Here is a 21,114-nt window from a genome sequence, read left to right on the forward strand (position 1 = left end):
GTTATAAAGAAGTTCGTTAAACAGAGGTCCGACTAATTAAATCAAAAATGAAGCAATTTTAAAATGCCCCACCCCCCTCGCTCCATCGTAGTTTCTCGGCTCTGGATATTCAATAATTGCATTCAGGATTTCATTTGTAAAATAAATGATCGTCTCAACAATGGGCTCGCAAATTAAAAAAAATATATAACTATAGTGGGCTCTCGTGAGTCCACTATAGCTCACTACTCACTATACCCCTAGCATTGGTGAAAATTGGGGTGTATATATATATATACTAAATTGGATTATGACGTAGCTCAGTGGTCAGGAGCGAGTGTGCATAGCACGTGTTCCTTGAGTGGGCCGGGGTTCAAGCCCGTGACTACTAAATACGATAAATATTTGTATTGACGATTTATTGTGAACTCTACTGACTTGGTTGTCGTGCCGGAGTATAAACAGAAAATTAAATTAAAAAAAAAAAAATATATATATACTACATTGGGGTATATATATTTACTATACCCCTAGCATTGGCGTAAATTGAAGTTTGCATGCCCCTGTTTTCATTCTTACCCGAACACAGGTCACATAGTTACTTTTTTCCTGTTGACTCCCAGCAGTTCTTAAAATCTCCAACCCCTTGCTTTCAAGGCTGTTGCTCATTCCAACAGTAGTAGAGCAAAAATCACTTTTATTCTCTCCCTGTGGCTATTGTTAATCTGTGTGTATATTCCCCCAAACTAGCAGTTTTCCGACCTACCTAATACTACCCCGATAGCATCAGCGAATGCATCCTTTCTTTTAAATGAATCCCATTCCTGTAGAAGACCAGGGGCTCACATCTATTGAGCATGGCCTTGGCACACCCAGGGTTCTGAACTGGATATCGTTATTCTTCTCTTTCTTGGTGATTACCTTCTAGTTTTTTTTTTTTTTTCTCTCTCTCAGGGTAAAAAAAAATTCTCTCTCGAGAATTTTTTTTTGGCTGGTGCAGCATAAGCCTCAGGCTTCCTTGCACCATATAGCTAATAATAATAAGACACCTGTTATGTTAACAAGCACATTCCAGGTGTGTCTGAAAGGCAATAAGTACATTAGCAGCGTTTATTTGGACCAAACCGTGGATTTCTCTGTAAATAAAAGAAATTCAATATGTTTAAACAATTATATCGAAAGTATAGTTATTATATAATTAAATAAAAAAACATATCGGAGACATTGTTTCATCAAGATTTTCCCCCCTGATTGTTATGCTTCGCATATAATGATCCCATTCTTTTGCCAGCTGTGAAAATTGCAAGTTGGTTGAATAAGCAAAGCATTATTTATTAATAATAATCTGATTTAATAATTATGACATTTTTAGAATGATTTGTACATCGTTACTCAACATTGTTGGAGTTATCAGGACTGACCGCATCATCAATGGTCTGTTTAGTTTCTTGAGTAATGTAAACTACGGCGTTTTTTATCTGATATCAGATTTTTTTTTCAAGGAATAGGATATATTACGTATGAATGAAAAATGGGCTTGGAATGGCCGAGTTTAAGGCAAAGTTCTGATTTCTTTTGCAGTCAAGCGTTTAGGTAATAAAAGTATCATTGGTTTGGTGTGGCTATAAATTTAACTATTGAGTTCGTTTAAATAAAGGAAATTACAAAAAAAAAAAAAAGAAGAAAAAAAAAAAGGACAACATCCGAAAAAATGCCATTTTATTTTACTTCAGTGTCTCTCAAGTTGTCAGTATTTCGATACATCCACAAGTTTCCTTTGCAGTGCCTGAGAAATCAATTTTTGTTAACTAATCAGGTTCGTGAATACACTGCCCATGAAATTCCCGAACATTTGCAATATGTTGAAGATGCTGAGGATCCATCGTTTTTTCATATGGTGGAATACTTTTTTCATAGAGGATGGCAGGTTGTGGAAGATAAGTTAGTTGAAGAGTATAAGGGTAGGTTAAGTATTGAAGAAACACACACAAAAGTTTGTGGAATTTTAAAAATTTTGGGACCATGCCGTGCTGTGCTTGAAGTTTCTTTTCCACTTAAACGAGATAATGGCGAATATGTGATGATCAATGGATGGAGAGCGCAACATAGTCATCACCGTACACCATGCAAAGGAGGTAAGTCGCATAGTAAACTGGTTTTTATATCAGGGTCGGAATGGACGCCTGAAATTACGCATCTGTAATGGCACGTTACGCATCTGTAACGTAGCATTTGGTTTTGTTACGCTTTCCACTTTTAAAAAAATCGCGAAATTTGTTATATATAAAACTGAGCATTTGCTTAACTTTTAAACTACTTAACTTAACTTAAGTAGTTTAAAAATAAGGAAAGTTAACAAAAAAAAAAAAATAATAATAATCACTGTGAATCGGCACAATACGTGAAAGTGCATAATATTTTCAGTTAGTATCATCATTCTTCTCTTTCTTGGTGATTCCCCCCCCCCATTCTCTCCCTCAGGGATACTCAGGATTTTTTTTTTTTTGGCTGGTGCAGCATAAGCCTCAGGCTTCCTTGCACCATATGGATAATAATAATAATTTATTTATAATTCATAACATCCCTGGAGCATGGTGTGCTCGAAAGGTTACTCAACACATCCATTTCAATTTCGACACATCCCCTTTCAATTGGTATGTATGGATATTGATAATGGGAGTTATTGTTGTAGTAGTGTTTTAGGAACATCAGTGACTGAGGCCACATTGCTCTGTATGTACTGTCTGTAAATTGCATGGTTGATTTTCTGTTTGTCTGGACGAAAAACCCAAGTTTCCTGGAGCAAAAACCTTCTACTCTTGCCTGAGACCAACCAACTTAGCCATGTTGTGAAAATGACCCATAAAGGTTGAGCAGATGGGCTGAGAGATGGCAAATAAAGTTTAACATTGACAAATGTAAAGTACTACATATGGGAAGCAGTAATCCCAGAGTAACGTATCAACTCTGTGGTACCACACTGACAGTGGTAGAGAATGAAAAGGACCTGGGGGTAATTGTGCAGGCAGATATGAAGTTTTCTGAGCAGTGCAGATGGTCTGCAAGATTAGCTCATGGTGTCTTGTCAATGATATACAGGAATTTTTCTAGCAGGGATAAGGAGGTGATTATCCCCTTGAATATGGCAATGGTCAGGCCACACCTTGAGTACTGTATACAGTCTGGAGGCCTCATTTTAAGAAGGATGTAGAGCTGTTGGAACGAGTACAGAGAAGGGCAACAAGATTAGTGCACGGAACAAACAAAGAAAGGCTTAAGTTTTGCAAATTACAGTGTCTGGCGGCAAGGTGATCTGATAGATGTGTATAAAGCTTTGAATGGTTTGAGCATGCTCAGTGCCGATGGGATTCTTCCTCTTGCTCAGAATAATCACCTGAGAGGGCATAAATTCAAATTGAGGAAAGACAGATGTAGGATAGATGTGCAGAAATTTGCCTTTAGCCAGCGTGTAGTTGGTTGGTGGAACAGACTTCCATCCCTTGTTGTGGATGGAAGTCTGTTCCATCGGTCCAGCTGAGCCTTAAATAAATTTAAGGCTCAGCTGGACTGGTATTTCGAACGAATGGAGGGGTGAAGTGGAAGTTTTTTTTTTTTTTTTTTTGGCTGATGCTGCATAAGCTTTCTTTCTTGCATCATATGCCTCTACTAATGCTAATAAAAATTCTTCATGTCATTGACGGGACTTGAAAATGGGTCTTTTCCACCCTGTGTGTGTGTGCAGATTATACCAACTGTGCTATCCATGAGGGCAATAATAGAAGTGTATAGAGAGTAGTAGATTCTGCTTTTTCTGAGATGGGCCAGTTGTCCACTAACCAACAAAACTATGAAAGCTGTGCAATGGATCTTATCTGTGAAACTAAACAAAAGCTCTTCTGAAAGTTGTGATGGGAATTTATGGTGCTGAATAAGTGAATTCTTAATTAAAAAATGAATGGATGACATTTAACAGGAATAGTGTACAGCAGTAGCAGCACTGTTGCTCAAATTTCCAAAACAGTCACTATGCAAACAGTTGTCTAAACTTCAAATTTTTTTTCCACATATCTTGGAAGAATATCTGATAAGATATTCTTCCAGGTTGTGCTATCTAGGACTGCTACCTGTGAGTTTAAACTGTCAATGAAAGTTGCATTCAGATCCCATATACAAATCAAGTAGACTGAATTTTGGCCAAATTTTGGTCATTCTGTGACAACCAACTCCTCTGCTCACTCTTGTTGGTGGGACTCTTTGTAACCCTGGATATATCCAGATGTGCTAGGCCAGGAACACTGTAACTGGTATACTCAAGGTTCCCCCCCCCCAGGTGTGAACCAATACAAGCAGGGATCAAGGTGCAGCTCCACACTACACAGAGGAATGGCCAACCTACTGTGTCATTAGGCATTACTAGGTGGTGGTAGATGTCTCTCATCATTGGGCATGATACTATGATTTTGCTTATTGGAGGCTTGAAGTAGGTAACCCATGCTTAGTCTCAGGAGCATAACTCTGTCTGTCTGTCCCATTACTTTTGCTATGCATTATGAGTTGTATATTTTGAGATTATAGTGGACATCATGGAAAGATACAATATTCCTTACATTTCAAGGGTACAGCTTTAAAACATTTTTCACAGGTGAGCTGCAGGTTAGACCACTTGACCGAAGTAGGGAGTTTGAATAGTGTGTGTACTGGGCCAGTGTCGAGATCATATTATGTCAAGCAGTGGGTACATTTTTGCTGTGTATATGGTATATCCAACAATTTCATAAATTCATATATGTTCCCCTCACCCTCTGCTTTTGCCTTATTTGCTCAATGCATCATGACTATTCAAAATTTATCTATGAAATTAAATGCAAATTAAACCATACAAAATCTTCCTCATTCATTTTTTAAATGTTTATGTTCTCAGGAAATGAATATCATGGCCTCAATGAAAGGTTAAGTTATGTTTCCACCTACAATCTGCCAATCCTCTGTATACTTTTTCTGAAATAACTTTCAGTTATTGGTTTCCACAACCACTACCCATCTCATTTGCCACAATTATTCACTCCTTTCACTTGATACTTTTGTCAATTCTGTCCATTCTAATATTCCATGTCAGACACTTCCTAATATGAAATCTCTTTTTGATCTGCCCCTAAAATCTCTTTTTCCCCATTTGTTGTTAAATTCACTAATGGTCTCTATTGTTCTACTAATCTCATAGAAAATTTTGACTCCCTTTCTTTGAAACTTGACTTACTCCAATTTAACTTTCCTGACAGTGAGGTAGTAATATTTCTTGGTGATTTTGAAATTTTCTGCTTACATGGCCTAGGCTGGTTGTGTTACCGAGGCTTTGCATTACAATGTTCTTATGCAACTTGTTCATTGATCTACCAGAATACTAGTCATGATGGTACACCCAGCAGTCCCAGTCTTTTCTTCACAACAGTTCTTCAAAGTACACAGTGAGTGTTAGCATTCCTCTAGGTACCACAGATTGCAGCTTGGTGATGGTATTTTCTTCAGTGGAGTCTCTTTCTCTCCCCCCCCCCACCCCCAGAATTTCTCAGCCTCGTGTCATTTTGCATTACAAGAATGCAAAAGGATGACCTCTGTGATTTCTGTTCCTGTTTTCTCTTGTTTGGATTGTTTTCAGTGTTATTGGTATTTCAATCCTAGTGTTTGCTCATATTGTGTCAGTGAAAGTATTCTTGTAGGATTGAAATCCTTTATTCTCTCTTCCATCTTAAAATGTTCAATTAATAACAGTGTAATTATTAATCAATCCATACTTGATTTTGAACAGGTTAAGAACGGAAATTTGATTTTTGTGTTGGTTTCTTTGTTGATTTCTTTGTTTGCCAAGACCAACAAAGTCTGTCCATCTATATGTCCACCTCTGTTACAACCTGTTGTTCCTCAGTTGAATATAAAGCTGACTTAGTATTAGTTGTTGCAAATGATCTGATAAATTTGGTGGGTCGGAAAACTGCTAGATTGGGGGGATACAAGGACTAATAGATTAACAGTAGCCACTGGCAGAGGTGAAAGTGATTCTTGCACTGCTTCTATTGGAATGAGCCGCAGCCTGGAAAATAAGATGCAGGATATTTCAGAGACTGCTGGGAATCATTGGGGTACAAATAAACACATGGGTTGTGTTAGGGTAGCTAAGAAAAAGAACAGGTGCATGTATACTTGTGTGTACACCAATGCTAGGAGTTTAGTAAATAAATTTGATGAATTTGAGGTATTGCTCAAAACATCAAAGGCAGATATTGTGGGGATTTCAGAGACGTGGTGTCACACAGATATAAGAAATGCAGAACTGGAATTTGGGGAGTACAATGTCTACAGAAAGGATAGACAGGATAGGAAGGGAGGAGGGGTTATGCTATTAGTTAAAAAACACATAAAATCCAAGGAAGTGAAGCCAGTCGACATCGCTGGACAGTGCAGTGTCGAGTCAGTTTGGTGTGACATAAGCATTGGGAGATCAAAATTGAGAGTAGGAGTGTGCTATAGGCCTAATGACTCTGATGAGTATAATAAGAAACTGTTCGGAGAAATAGAGTGGGCCAGTAAATCAGAGAGTCTTATAATGGGGGATTTTAATTTCCCAGATATTGACTGGAATTTGGGGGCTGGTCACTCACACAGTAGCAAGGATTTTGTGGATTTATTGGATGATTGTTTTCTACATCAGCATGTTCGGGAGGCAACTAGAGGGAGTAATACTCTTGATTTGATTATCAGTAGTGATTCTTCATGCATTAAGAATCTGCAGATAAATGAACCACTTGGTGGCAGTGATCACAGTGTGCTGAAGTGGGAGTTACTCAAAGAGGTAACTACCATTAGGGGTAAAGGGAAGGGGTATTGCTTTCGTAAAGGCGACTACAATGGACTGAGACAGTATTTAAATTCTATACAGTTGGATCAACTGATGATATTGCCAACAGCAAATTCAAAATGGGAAGCATTCAAAGAACTTATCGTGGAAGCTACTAGGCTTTACATACCAACTAAGAAATATTGTTCAAGGTTTAGGCCTAAATGGTTGTCAGATGAACTAATGAGGCATATGGCAGAGAAGAAAAATGCATGGGATACATACAAATTAACACGTGACACGGACGCCTATGATAGATACAAGTTGATCTGTAACCAAGTTACAAAGGAGGTTAGGCAGGCGAAGGCAGATTACGAGAGATCCTTGGCAAGGGATGCGAAGAAAAACAGCAAAGAGTTCTTTACTTATGTAAACTCTAGAAGGAAGGGGATGAATCAGATTGGTCCACTTGAGATCGATGGGTCAACTGTTGATGACCCTGCTCGGGTAGCTAACAAACTAAATGAATATTTTGCATCGACATTCACACATGAGGAGTTATTCAGCGAGGGGAATGCCAGAGGTGTATTCAATTCTAGCAGTAAGCTAGAGAATCTTGTAATAACTGAGAGCAAAGTGGAGGAGAAATTGTTGAAAATAAACACAAGAAAGGCACCTGGGGTGGATGGGATCTATCCAGTTATATTAAAGGAGGCAGCAAAGGAGGTAAGCAAACCCTTAGCCATAATTATGAGAGCTTCCTTGGGCTCAGGGGAGGTACCCATTGACTGGAGATGTGCAAATGTGACCCCAATTCACAAAGGAGGATCAAAGGCTGACACAAGTAATTATAGACCTGTGAGTTTAACTTCTGTTCCCGGAAAATTAATGGAGGCACTGGTGAAAGAAGCACTGCAGGATCATCTAGACAAGACTTCAGTTATAGCTAGGACACAGCATGGTTTTGTTAAGGGGAAGTCTTGCCTGACCAATTTGATTGGATACTATGATGCAGTCACAAAAGAACTGGATGCAGGGAATAACTTTGATATTATATACTTGGATCTTAGAAAGGCTTTTGATACTGTTGCACATGGAAGACTGCTGCACAAATTGGAGCAGTGTGGCATTGGAGGCAAGTTGCTGCTATGGATAAAGGGGTGGTTGAGGGGGAGAAGACAGAGAGTGGTAATCAATGGACACTGCTCATCGTGGACTAATGTTATTAGTGGAGTCCCTCAGGGTTCAGTATTGGGGCCTTTATTGTTTTCTGTATTTATAAATGATATTGATGATGGTATATCAGGCTTAATGTCCAAGTTTGCAGACGATACGAAGGTTGGCAGGGTTGTCAAGGACACTACTGACACTATGCTGCTGCAACAGGATTTGGAAAGGTTGAGCAGATGGGCTTCGAGGTGGCAAATGAAGTTTAACATTGACAAATGTAAAGTACTACATATGGGAAACAGCAACCCCAGAGCAGCGTATCAACTCTGTGGTACTACACTGACAGTGGTAGAGAATGAAAGGGACCTGGGGGTGGTGGTGCAGGCAGATATGAAGTTCTCTGAGCAGTGCAGACGAGCTGCAAGAGTAGCTCATGGTGTATTGTCAATGATATATAGGAATTTTTCTAGCAGGGATAAGGAGGTGATTATTCCCTTGTATAAGGCAATGGTCAGGCCACACCTAGAGTACTGTATACAGGCCTGGAGGCCTCATTTCAGGAAGGATGTAGAGCTGCTGGAACGAGTACAGAGAAGGGCAACTAGATTGGTGAATGGGACAAAGGGGTTCTCTTACGAAGAAAGGCTTAAGTTTTGCAAATTACAGTGTCTGGAAACTAGGCACCAGCGGGGTGATCTGATAGAGGTGTACAAAGCCTTGAATGGTTTGAGCATGCTCAATGCGATGGGATTCTTCCTCTAGCTCAGAAAAATCACCTGAGAGGGCATAAATTCAAATTGAGGAAAGACAGATGTAGGATAGATGTGCGGAAATTTGCCTTTAGCCAGCGGGTGGTTGGTGGGTGGAACAGACTTCCATCCCTTGTCGTGGAAGTTGATAGCCTAAATAAGTTTAAGGCTCAGCTGGACAGGTATTTCGAACGAACAGAGGGGTGAAGTGGAAGTGGTTATTTTTATTTATTTATGTTACTTTTTTTTTTTTTTTTTTTTTGGCTGATGCTGCATAAGCTTGCTTTCTTGCATCAAATGCCTCTACTAATGCTAATGCTAATGCTAATGCTATAAGAGTAGCATCGTGCAAAGCAGCAGAAGGCTAATGCTAAAGCAAACTTTTATATAAAAAAAAAAAAAATCCCTTCCCACATCACCTTTCCATTAATAATCTGCCTTTAATAATTTGTCGAGTTCTGCACATATGCCCTGCAGTCAACCATCCTCAATTTAAAATTATGCCTGTTCATGTGTACGTCTGAGCAAGAGGAAGATGCCATCAGCATTTAGTTTATCAATCCATTCAAAGCCTTAAAACAACTCACAGATCTCCCTTCAGGTGCCTGGTCTCCAGGTACTTCGATTTGCAGAACTTTCTTCATAAGAATATCAATTAGTTCCCCCTCACTAATCTCATTGTTCTTCTCTGTGCCCATTCCAATAGATCTTCATTCTTCCTAAAATGAGGCCTCCGGAGCTCTATGCACTACTTAAAATGTCTCCTAACCACTGCCTTATATAATGGGCTAATCACCTTATGCTGTCTGGCAAAATTCTCATATATTGTTGATAAAACCCATGTGTCCTAGTAGCCTGTCTTCACTGTTCAGAGAACTTCATGTCTGATTGTATAATTACCTCCAGGTTTTTTTCATTTTCCACTACCTTCAGTGTGGTACCACATGGTATATTATTTGGGATTACTGTTACCTACATGCAGTGTGTTACAATTGTCAATTGAAACTTCAGTTGCCATGTCTCAGCCTAAATTCCTAATTTTTCGATATCTTATTGCAGTATCATATCCCGATTACTGTCATTCACCACCCTACCAATCCCCTTCCTGTTATTTGCTATATATATATATATAAAATATAGAAAATTAATAAATATCTTATGTGAAGTAAATATCTTATGTATATAAACTAAACAAGAACTGATTAATGCCATCTATACATATCTAGATAGAACATTACATCAGTCTTATTAAACAATTTTTTGTATAGTTTAAGTACAATTAGTAAAATAGGTAAGATATAGAATAAATATATTTCATATTAGATAAGCTGGTAGCTACTTAATCCTATAATAGCCATAACTGGTCCACAAGGCCAAACCTAGTAAAGGATGATCATTAGTCAAAGTAAAAGTAAAAATAAAACAATTAATAAACATAATAATGACTCGATATATATTATTATTATGTTTATTTATTGTTTTATTTTTACTTTTACTTTGACTAATGATCATCCTTTACTAGGTTTGGCCTCGTGGACCAGTTATGGCTATTATAGGGTTAAGTAGCTACCAGCTTATCCAATATGAAATATATTTATTCTATATTTTACCTATTTTACTAATTGTACTTAAACTATACAAAAAAAAAAAAAAAAAAAATATATATATATATATGAAGTCTGCAATATCATTTTCACTTTCCAGAGGATTTTTTTTACCCTCAGGCCCTCCCGTTGCCCAGGGTTTGCCCTTGCCAAAGACCTCTCTGTTCCCTACTACTCCCAGTCTGCCATCCCTGGGGGTAGAGAATAGGCAACATGGGATCCCACTAGGGGGCCTTGTGGCTAAATGGCCAGAGGAACAACACACTAACACAACCCATCACTATGCTATGCGGACCAGCACTAAAACTCACACTATCTCTGGCATTTACCGAGTTTATACTGCAATACAGGGTATACAAACGTGGAGTTTGTACACCCTGTATTGGGGAATCCCCAGTGCCACTTGACAATCAACATTATACTGTGTTCTTTCTGCACAGTTTTAGGGGAGACCCCCAGGGCTGCTTGACAATAAACACTGTCCTTTCTTTACACATTAATTCCGAAACATATTCCTCATTCCTTATATCTGAGTGTTTCTGATATCCTTACAGTGTCAGCTTTTGTTGACAAGTACGTCAAATTCATGAAACTGTTTACTTTACTCATAGCATTACTGTACAAGTAGATATGCATCTGTTTTTGTTTTTAGTAACCCTAACAGAGTTCATGCCTTGTAATTTCTGACACCTCATTTCCAGGCTACTGCATATTTCAATAGATATAGTACAAGAATCACACCTCTGCTTACTGTTAATCTGTGGAACCATTCAAATAGACCCATAGCTCTACTCCCAGTAATGGGGAAAATATATGAGAGATTAATCTACAATAGAATGTCAAATTATTATACTGAAGCAGGGCATCATTCAAAAAATCAGTATGGTTTTAAGTAGGACAACTCTTACAGAGGATGCTATATGCACCACCTACTGATAACAGTTAAAAATATAGAGGAGAAATATATGCTGGCAATTTCTACTTTGCTGGGGCATTTGATTCACTCTGGTGGCCTAGTGTCCTCAGAAGACTCTGCCAGGCAAATGTCCCAAACAATCTCTACAAGGTAATAAACAGCTGCCTTAAAGACAGAAGTGTCTCAGTACACACAAGGTTCCAGGAATTGACATGCCTTGTGAATAAAGGTTTCCCCTTTCTTCTGGAACATTGTTTTGGATGAATTTCTGGCCTTGGATCTGGGCCCAGTGGAAAGCCTAACCTTTGTGGATGACTTGATTCTCCTCATAAAGGGTAACATGCAAGTTGTAGAGCAAAGATCAAATGCCCTCTTGCATGGATGCCCTCTTGCATCCGTAGGAGTGGGCTCAAATGCACATACTCAAAATGTTGCCTGACAAAACCAAACAAATACTTCTAAAAGGCAAATCTGGACATCCACAAATTAAAATAAACACAATACTATCAAAATGGTAAAAGAATTAAAATACCTTGAAGTTGTCTCACCCAAAATTAACATTTTTCCCCATCCGGCTTATTTGGCAAAGAAAGTGAGAAATTATGTAGGTATGATTGCTAGGATCAGTTGAGCAGACTGGGGGCTCAGAAGAAATACCCTAGCAATCATATACCATGCAGTGTTCCTACCTGTTATAACCTATGTAGCTGGTGCATGGTTCATCCGCTTGATCATAGAAAGAAACAGGAATAAGTTAGAATCAATACAGAGGAATATACTTCTCACTAACACCAGAGCATGTTGTGTAAGCATACATATACTGCAGGTGCTGGCTAGTGCTTTCCCATTTTACTTGGAAGTATCCAAAAAAGGCTTATGTTATTGGCTTAAAAAGGGCATGCTCACAGAATTTCTTGGGATAGCCCTTGATACAGCCAACACCATCAAGGCTGAAAGGAAATGAATAGCCACAAAGCACCACGAGCTATGGCAAACAAATTGGGAACAGGAAACCAAAGGTTTGGTTACCAAAAGGTTTCTCCCACAGGTGTCAATGGTTAGCCCAAACTCACCAAAGTGGTATGCCGTGAACTCTTTACTACCTTTTATATTGACAGATCATGGCTCCCTAAAGGCGAAATTAACCTCCTTAGGGCTGATTGATGGCTCAAACTGTACTTGTGGTGAGAGTGAAGACTGGGGACACATTCTTTATAAATGTATAATTTATGACAGCCCCAGAACCCAGTTAATAACTAATAACACAGATTGGCCCTCTTCCCAGAGAAGAAGAGCATCTATTCATAATGGAAGATAAAATTATAAAGCATTCACAACCTTCATGCAGAAAGTATTCGATATGCATAGATCTATCCAAAGAAGGGCAGTTAAACAGTAATGAATAGCCAAAAATGCCGATGTCTCCCACCACACTCAGATGATGTCTTTAAAAAACTGTCAGGATAGCTGTATTCACCCTGACAGTAACTTGATAAGACTAAACCAGACTGACCAGGGTACTCCCCAGGATTACTGGGTAATCCTGGAGAGTACCCACACCAATAAATAAGTAGGGAAGGGAGAGTACAGGCAGCCAGGGAAGCAGATTAGCTGAAAAATATTAGTAAGCTAGTATTGCAAGGAGATGCAATGTAGAATGAAAGAAGAATGAATGAAAGAGGATGAATGGGTTGGGCACTGAGTGAAATAGGAATTATGGTAAAAGGGAATGAACGTTGCCAGGGAAGCAGATTAGCTGAAAAATATTAGTAAGCTAGTATTGCAAGGAGATGCAATGTAGAATGAAAGAATGAATGAATGAAAGACAGAATGAATGGGTTGAAATAGAAATTATGGTAAAAGGGAATGAATGTACTCATGTTTGTTTTGGTGAAAGAAAGTTACTCAGTATGAGAGCAAAAGAGAGAGTGAAGGAGCAAATGTAATTGGCTGAATGAATGCAAACTTAATAATAACTCACATCAGTTTATATATATACTAACAAAAAATTATTGTAATACTAACAACACAAACACACCCACTGCATTCTCTCCCAGCCTGCAAAATTGCAGCTGGGCTTGCACTTCAACTAAAGAATAATAGTAAGTTGTGGTGCCCAGAGAGTGCAGTAAAGAAAGAGTTAAGTGTTATAGTTAAATGTACACTAATCCTAGTTTTTAATTTCTAACAACTTGACTTACTTTACTTTAATCATTATATATTATTATTATTATTAGCTATATGACATAAGGAAGCCCGAGGCTTATGCTGCACCACCCAAAAAAAATTCCCGAGTTACCCTGAGAGAGAGAGAGAGAGAGAGAGAGAGAGTGAGAGTGAGAGTCAAAAGTAGAAGGGAATCACCAAGAAAGAAAAGAATGATGATATCCTGCTCAGGACCCTGGGTGTGCCAAGCTCATACTCACTAGATGTGAGCCCCTGGAGTATTGGTATATTAATTTTCACTACACACCATTGAATTCTCCCTCCCCTGGTGTGTGAGAAAGAGGATGAATGAGTGGAAAAAAAAAATAGATTAACTTAACAGAAAATGTAAGAAAAAAGTACAAAAATAGAATGAAAGCAGTGTGTGAATGAGGATTATGAGTGCAGCAAATGTGTGACTCTCCCTTTCCCCGGATAGGATGGTGGGCGGATGGCCTAGGCCCCCCCCCTTCCCATCTAAGCAGACACCATGCCATGGCTACTTAGCCGGTGTGGTGTGGGCTGCTGACACTGGCTGCCATGGCCTGCCCCCTGTCCAGTGTGGGATAGAGAACCAATGCAGGTTCTCCTACATAGGGATCCCCTATGTTCTTTCATTCCTACCACTTTGCTTGTTGATCTCTGTTTGTTGACCTGGGTGCAACCCCTCTTTACCTGCTGGGTTTTCTTACTGCCAACTATCATATCCCACTGGGGTCTCCTTCTGCCTTCCCTTTTCACTCAGGTGGGTGCCTTCACTACTGCCTCTCCTGCTTCCTATCTCCCCACTACCTCTTCTAACTTACTCTTTTTTTTTAATACTGGGCTCTCCCTGTCTATAGCATTGGTTGCCGCAGGATTCGCCCCGCCAGTGCTGTACACTCCCTACTGCACTGGCCCACCTCCTCGTGGTGCTGGATGGCAAATTAGAGGTTTTATGTGAAAACACAGGCCTTTAGGCTAAGAGGCCAGATGAACAACAGAACCAACACAGCCCTACACTAAGAGCTATATTGGATGGGCACTTAAAGTGCAACTTTGGAAATGCCTTCAAATGCCTGGGTTTACAGGAAGCAGAGGAAAAAAAGCATGCAAACTAGACGAGCGCTTCCAAAGCCACATTGGACAATGTTAGCTGGCGTTCATTGCCTGCTATTGCCATTGGAGGCATCGAAAGTGCCTGTGACTTGGTGTTTATATTGTCTAAGGATAAATTCTCCCCATGCATGGGGTGGTTGGCCTTAATTCGTTTGTTTTTTATTATTTGGAGAAGCCTACGTTTGACAGCAAGAAATTTATTTGTGAGGTGGAAAGGAGGCCTGCCTTCTATAACGCAGCATTAAAGGATTACCCCAGAGGACTAACGAAGGGTTTTAATGAAATTTATTATACACGAGGGTATTAAATAATTTTAAAAATCTTTTGATTGCCACATACATTTAATTCAAATTTGTTGTACATAATTTCTTATTTTTCAGAATTTTAATTTTCTGCTAAATACTAATATTTGTTTTAAAAAATAGGATGAATTTTATTGCAATTATATTCTCTTATTTTGCTATGAAAGGACACCGACATCATTGAAATATGTAGAAAAAGAATCCTTTATTGACACTGCTGAAGACCACCCTCCAACTGCTGTTGTTTCCATTCCCTTTGCCACCTCACAATTTAATGTGTCTTCAAAAACATATCCCTTCTCACAAAATTATGTAATATGCAACAATTTTTTATTACATCGATAGCAGAATGGGAATTCAGTAATATGCTAGGGAGAAAAATGTGCAACTTATTGCTCAGTATTCTAAATGTGCATTGTACAAGTTGCCTTGTTGAGTTAACCTATAATTGAAAAATCTTTACTCACTGCTCAAATTTTTTGATGGGTTTGGTCTTGTTAAACTTTCAGTCAGTCCAAATGCTTTGTCCTTCCCTTAACAAAAACAAATGGCATTGCTGGCTCATTTGTACCAGAAAGAGCTCTATTTAACGGCAAATTAAGTTGTTTCATTAGCAATCATCTTCCAAAATTGGAATTTTTAAAAATTTTCGAATCACCATCGTGTCCATAAGCACCAATGTCTATTGCAGTGAAACAGTAGTTTGTATTGATTTTCACATTGGGGTGTCAAATTTTGTAATTTTTTCACTAATTAACATTAGAAGTTCATCAAAACTCTTTTGACATTCTGTAAAATAAAAAAAAAAAAAACTTTTTTTGGGAAATTTCCTATGTGTTGAAAACATAATATAACACTTTCCTGTTTTTAACCTATTTGAATTTGCTGGATGAATCCACCATCGTCATTTTCTCTTTCTACTTGCAATTAACTGTATACATAAATGCACAATACATTTAATTTGAACAACATCCATCTTTCAACTAAGAATAGAATGGGTGAGTCGCTGGTGGTATCCAATGAAATGTTAGAAATGCCCCTTCTAGTTTGACAAGATCTCACGTTAGAAATGCTATGTGTAGTTTGCTGTTTTAGAGGCATTTTCCAATTGAAGTCGTGCTTTAAGTGCCCATCTAGTATAGTCCTAACACTACATGAACACTCACTAACCTACATAAATGTGGCCTTTACAGAGTTTTGTATTCATCACATTGCTTGATGGAGAGTTGGGGGAAAACCCCCAGAGCCTCATTAAAGTTAACACTATACGTTACAACTCTTTAATGCAAGGATATTCTGTCTTTGTAATCACTCTGTTCAGTATTTGTTCCAATTTTTGATTGGCTGTAATTTCTTTGGTCTTGTCAGTCAGCATTCATACCTAGCAGTGCTGAAGTATCTCTTTATTCCTACAGCTCTAAAGAGTGAATTATAGGAGATTTGTGGTTTGCACAGGATTTGATCCCTGCTCACTAAAAAAAGAAAAAAACTTTTTTTTTAAAAAAAAAAGTGGGTTTTCCTTTTATCTCTCTGTTACCTTTCTTCTAAACAACTATTCAATCTTAAATCTTTTAAGATTAATAAATTTACAAATCTTAAATCTGTTCGAATATTGTTCCTACATCTAAAGTGGTGTCCCCAAACCTCTCACAAGCTCCTTGACTATTCTAAAGAGGGCAGGCAGTCAGGTTAATTAATGATTCATCTCTTACAAAATTTCTCTGTCTCGTAGATGTTCAGTTTGTTCTGTGCTTTTTTTTTTTTATGGATACTTTCAAGTGCACCGTTATTAATTAGCATCCTTAACTGCCTCGCTCTCATCCAAATTAGTTCAGATATGTGCTGGACCTGTCAGTATTTATTCACTGTCCAACTCCAAACTCACGTAACAAACTTTTCCTCATTTATCTCTTCTCTTTGTTTTCTGAACAGCCTTTCTTCACATATTTTCTGCAAATTACCACCTACAGAAATTCAAGTCTAATGTCAACAGTTATCTTATGTCTTAGCTTTCAGTCCATGACAGCATTAATTACATAGGTTCTGTTAACTTTCATGCTTTGGATTTTTATAAAAAAAGAAAAAAAGTTAAAAAAAATTAGTTACATTTTTTTATTATGTGATGTGAGCAATACACGAAGGAACCAGTTTTTTTCCTGCTTCCTTCGTGTATTGTGGCCGTGAGATCCAACCGGATAGTAACCAAGCCCGAGGCGAGATTCGAACCCGCGACCTTTGGGTTGCCAGGCAGGCACTTTACCCACCCAGCTAGCCCGGTCGGCAGTTACATATTAATTATTACCTATTCAAATATTACTTAAATAGTACAATGCAGTCTGTCAGATTGCAAACAGAATTATTGTTATGAATGTAAACTTGCTACCTACAGTTAATCTATTTTCTTTTTAACTTGCCAGAAATTCTTGATTAAGTTGAATTTGGGTGACTTTTTTTTTTTTTTTGACCATTCTAATATATTGATACTATGTTCAGTAAATCATTTTTTGACTGTTTGAGCTCTGTGGCAAAGTACCAGATTACCTTGGGATTGTTATTTTTAATAAATATTTTCATGAACTGAGAAAGAGAACTAGTTTCCAGTGTCTGTGAATATAGTGTATTGCTGCATTAATTGTTCCTTTGATTGCAATCTTTGCATTTTGAATTTTTTTTGTTCTAGCAGCATTCAAAAATATACTTGCTTATTATCTTATTTTAACTCTTGCATTGTTAATTCTGTTACTCTGCACCCAGATTTGGCCCCTAAGATTTTTTGGTAGAAAGAGATTAGAAGAGGTTTGCTTAATTTTGATACCCACAAGTCTCTAGGATTGCATTTTTCCACTCATTCATAAAAACCTGTACTCCAGAGTCAACCCCTATTTTCCATAATGGTTGTGCACCCATGTAGCCTGCCACTGATGCTCATATAAATAGAATAAAATTAGAGTTTTAGCATGAAGCAGTGGCGCACTATGGTCATAGTTGCCGATGCGCCCAATAAATCCCGAAACAAACAAGCATGAAGCAGTGGAGGGAAGAAACAATAGCCACTATACATTATTATCAAAACTATTGGGACTCTAACCCTGTGTGGGTGTGTGTGAGTGACTTTTTTCAAGCATTAGCCTAGGTCCTTGAGATGCTGGGATTTTCAGTTTTTCAATAGAGGCTATGCAGTTAAACTCGCAAGAAGCCCTGTTTGTGATATGCTTGCTTGTATAAAACTGAAAGAATGTTAATTGGCATGTAATGTGATGGCTTGGGATGTCATGAATTTTTTTTTCTCCCCACTGCTGAGCTGAAATTAGTGTAGTTGGTGGTATGATCATTGCTAAGAGCAATTCACATTCCTAATGGCAGTTAATAGTGTGAATTGGCTATTTTTCTGTTTATAAAATGTCTTTAAATTTCATTGATAAATGTATTAATGGTTAATTGAACATATGAATAATTTTTCATCACACACATACAGATTATACATTGTAAGCAATGCAATGACTATTGCGCTTTTTACAGTGCAGTCATTAGTCATTGCATCATTTCTTACATTGCAGTGCAATGACTAATGATTATGCAATGACTATGGCTAACAAAGGTAGCCAGTTGCTCCATTCAAGCATATCTGATGTCTTGGATGGCTCTTCTGACTGTGCCTGCATGATCACTGCTACTCACAAATGGCCAGCATAAGCCTGTATGAGATGATGGGTTAATGATAGTTGTGTTGTCTTAACACATTTTGTAATAAATTCTTCTGCATTCCACTGTATGGAGTGCCACTGAACTATGAAAGTAAGGTTTTTATTTTTCTGATATACTGAATAAAGAACATTATGGGAAATATTGACAACTTAAATATAAAATACAAAAAAAAAAAGCAAAAAAATAAAAACCTCATATAATAATAATTTTTAAATTAAGTATCAGTTGGTCTGTCATGTATAGGGACAGCCCCTGCATATGATATGCAGGGGCTGTCCCTAAACTATCAGTTGTGCTAATAATGTAGAGAATATTACAGTAGGATATGGATATAGATTGAACTGAAGAATGCATCTCATTCAGTTTCAAACCAAACTTTTTTGTTACCAAACAAAATCACCTCTACATCTAAGAAAAATTTTCGGCTAAGGTAAAGAAAGTAAACATGATAATGACGAGAAATGTCGGATAACTTATGCAGAAAATTAGTTTCCCGACACTGGACTCTAGCACTGCTCACTCAGTAAACGGACGGTAGGTGTTATCAGTCTGGAGCCGAAATCGAGAAGGATATATTGATTGACAAGTAGGCGTGGCAAATGATTTGTGGTGGGCGCGACAGACGACAAGCTACTGTGTAGTCATTGGTTGGCATTATAATGTGTATTTATGAGTAAAGAACGGTGCATAATAGTTTTGTGATGAACAGTAAACAGGTAATAGCAGCGATGAATCTTTTAAAGATGGAAGATATTTGTAAGGAAAATAAAACATTGGATCATTTTTTGATGAAAACTAAATAAAAGTTTTGTTCCATTCATTTTTATGTTCTTCATTATGTTTTTTTCTCATTATTAAAAGCAGATTTTTGGAGTTCATGAGAGTTTTTAATATATTATTGATTTAGGTTTGGTTACGAAATAAGGAAAAGGTTTCTTTATTTTTCGTTATATTTCATAACCTGACCTTTTTTCACCATTAGGGCATATTATTGAACAAGAAAATAAAAATATAGTCATAAAAAAATTTATTTTTTTATGAATGCATTTCTAAATATGACCGTGATTCTAAAGAAAGACGGTTAGGTTACCCCCTCCACTTCGGGAGGGGTTCAAGCTCCCATGGGATTCAAGTGGAGGTAACCTGATCTTTTTTCACCATTATGGGAAGCATTTATTAGGCCATAATAAATGCTAGGGTGTCAAACTGGTGGCCCGCAATGCCCAAAAATAAAATGTTAAAGTAAACAATTAAAAAGTACCTATTTATAATTCTAGAATATAAGGATTAAAAACCTCTATAATAAATATAAAAATAATCATTTTAATTGATAATAATTAAAAAAAAAAAGACTGGATCGATGGAGCCTTGATTAGAAAGAACTAAAAATATAAATAGTAATTTCAAATGAATGAAAATTGAAATTATTATCTTTAAATAACATTGTAACTTTTTAGTTTATTTCTTTAAAAATAAAAGAGTTACATTTTATTTTTTAAAATATTTTTTAAGTGGTGATATCTTAATCTAAATTTCTTTTACATTTAAACTAATATTACAATATTGCAAATGCAGCGTTTTTTATAATTTTATCGAAAAGATACTTCATTTGTACTAGTTTCTTTGTCGGGATCTGTTGTGTTGTGTGCGTTGTGTTTGCTATCTATAATTTAACAAATACCTAAGTAATAGTTTTTTTTAATTTTATAATTTTAATTTCAACTATAGAATTTATATAGAAAATGTCGCTTTCAACACAAGTCAAGAAAAGAAAAATTGTTGAGGGAAGAAAATTCCAAGAAAAGTGGGAGCTGAACTATTTTTGTATGGAAGTGAACAGTAAAATTACATGCTTAATTCGTAAGGAAAATATTAGTGTTGCTAAAGAATACATTAAGCGGCATTATAACTCTAATCATAAGGAACAATATTCGGGCTTCGAAGGAAAAATAAGAGATGAAAAATTAAAAACAATGAAGAAAACACTTCATAGTCAACAACAAGTATTTACAAAATTCATGAAAACTAATAAATCAGTAGTAAGAGCAACTTACGAAATAAGCTATTTGTTAGCAAAACATTCAAAATCGTTCACGGATGGTTCGTTAATTAAAGAAAGTATGATAAAAAGCAGCTGAAATCGTCTGTCCTGAAAAAGTGCAATCATTTTGCGATATTTCGTTATCAAGAAATACAGTGGTAGAGAGAATTAGCGAAATGGCAGATAACATCAGTTCACAACTACAGGATATATCTACAGAAGTCTTGTTCTTTTCAATTGCGATTTATGAAAGTACAGATATACGAGATGTTGCTCAAGTTGCTGTATTTTTTCGTGGTTACGATAATAACATGAGGATCACCGAAGAATTGTTGGAAGTTATCCCTCTTCTTGGAACTATGACTGACGAAGATATTTTTGCTGCTGTGTGGAGCATTTTAGAAAAGTGTAAGCTTCCACTTGACAGACTTGTGTCTGTAACAGCCGACGGTGCTAAATCAATGACAGGTGAAAATCAAGGATTTGTGTCAAAATTGATTAGAAAATTACAAG

At 37.3% G+C, this 21,114-nt stretch overlaps 1 protein-coding gene across 3 annotated transcripts in view; it reads left to right on the plus strand.

The window, feature by feature from the left end:
• Window positions 1-1,380: 1,380 nt before the first annotated feature.
• The window catches only part of LOC150088191 (glutamate dehydrogenase, mitochondrial-like), a 246,195-nt gene continuing 226,461 nt past the window's right edge, over window positions 1,381-21,114 (plus strand). Inside the window, exon 1 of one of the 3 annotated variants that reach the window (XM_090369374.1) lies at window positions 1,381-1,572. Coding sequence is in view for 2 of the 3 variants with exons in the window: in XM_090369372.1 (XP_090225498.1) it covers window positions 1,691-2,114 (424 nt within the window). In the remaining variant the exon portion in view is untranslated. Of the gene's footprint in view, window positions 1,573-1,658; window positions 2,115-21,114 lie in introns of those variants that run through there. The other 2 variants (XM_090369372.1, XM_090369371.1) reach the window with 2 other exon arrangements.

Source organism: Mastigoproctus giganteus, chromosome 3, assembly GCF_048544385.1.
Source record: "Mastigoproctus giganteus isolate SK-2022 chromosome 3, ASM4854438v1, whole genome shotgun sequence".
Classification (NCBI taxonomy): domain Eukaryota; kingdom Metazoa; phylum Arthropoda; class Arachnida; order Uropygi; family Thelyphonidae; genus Mastigoproctus; species Mastigoproctus giganteus.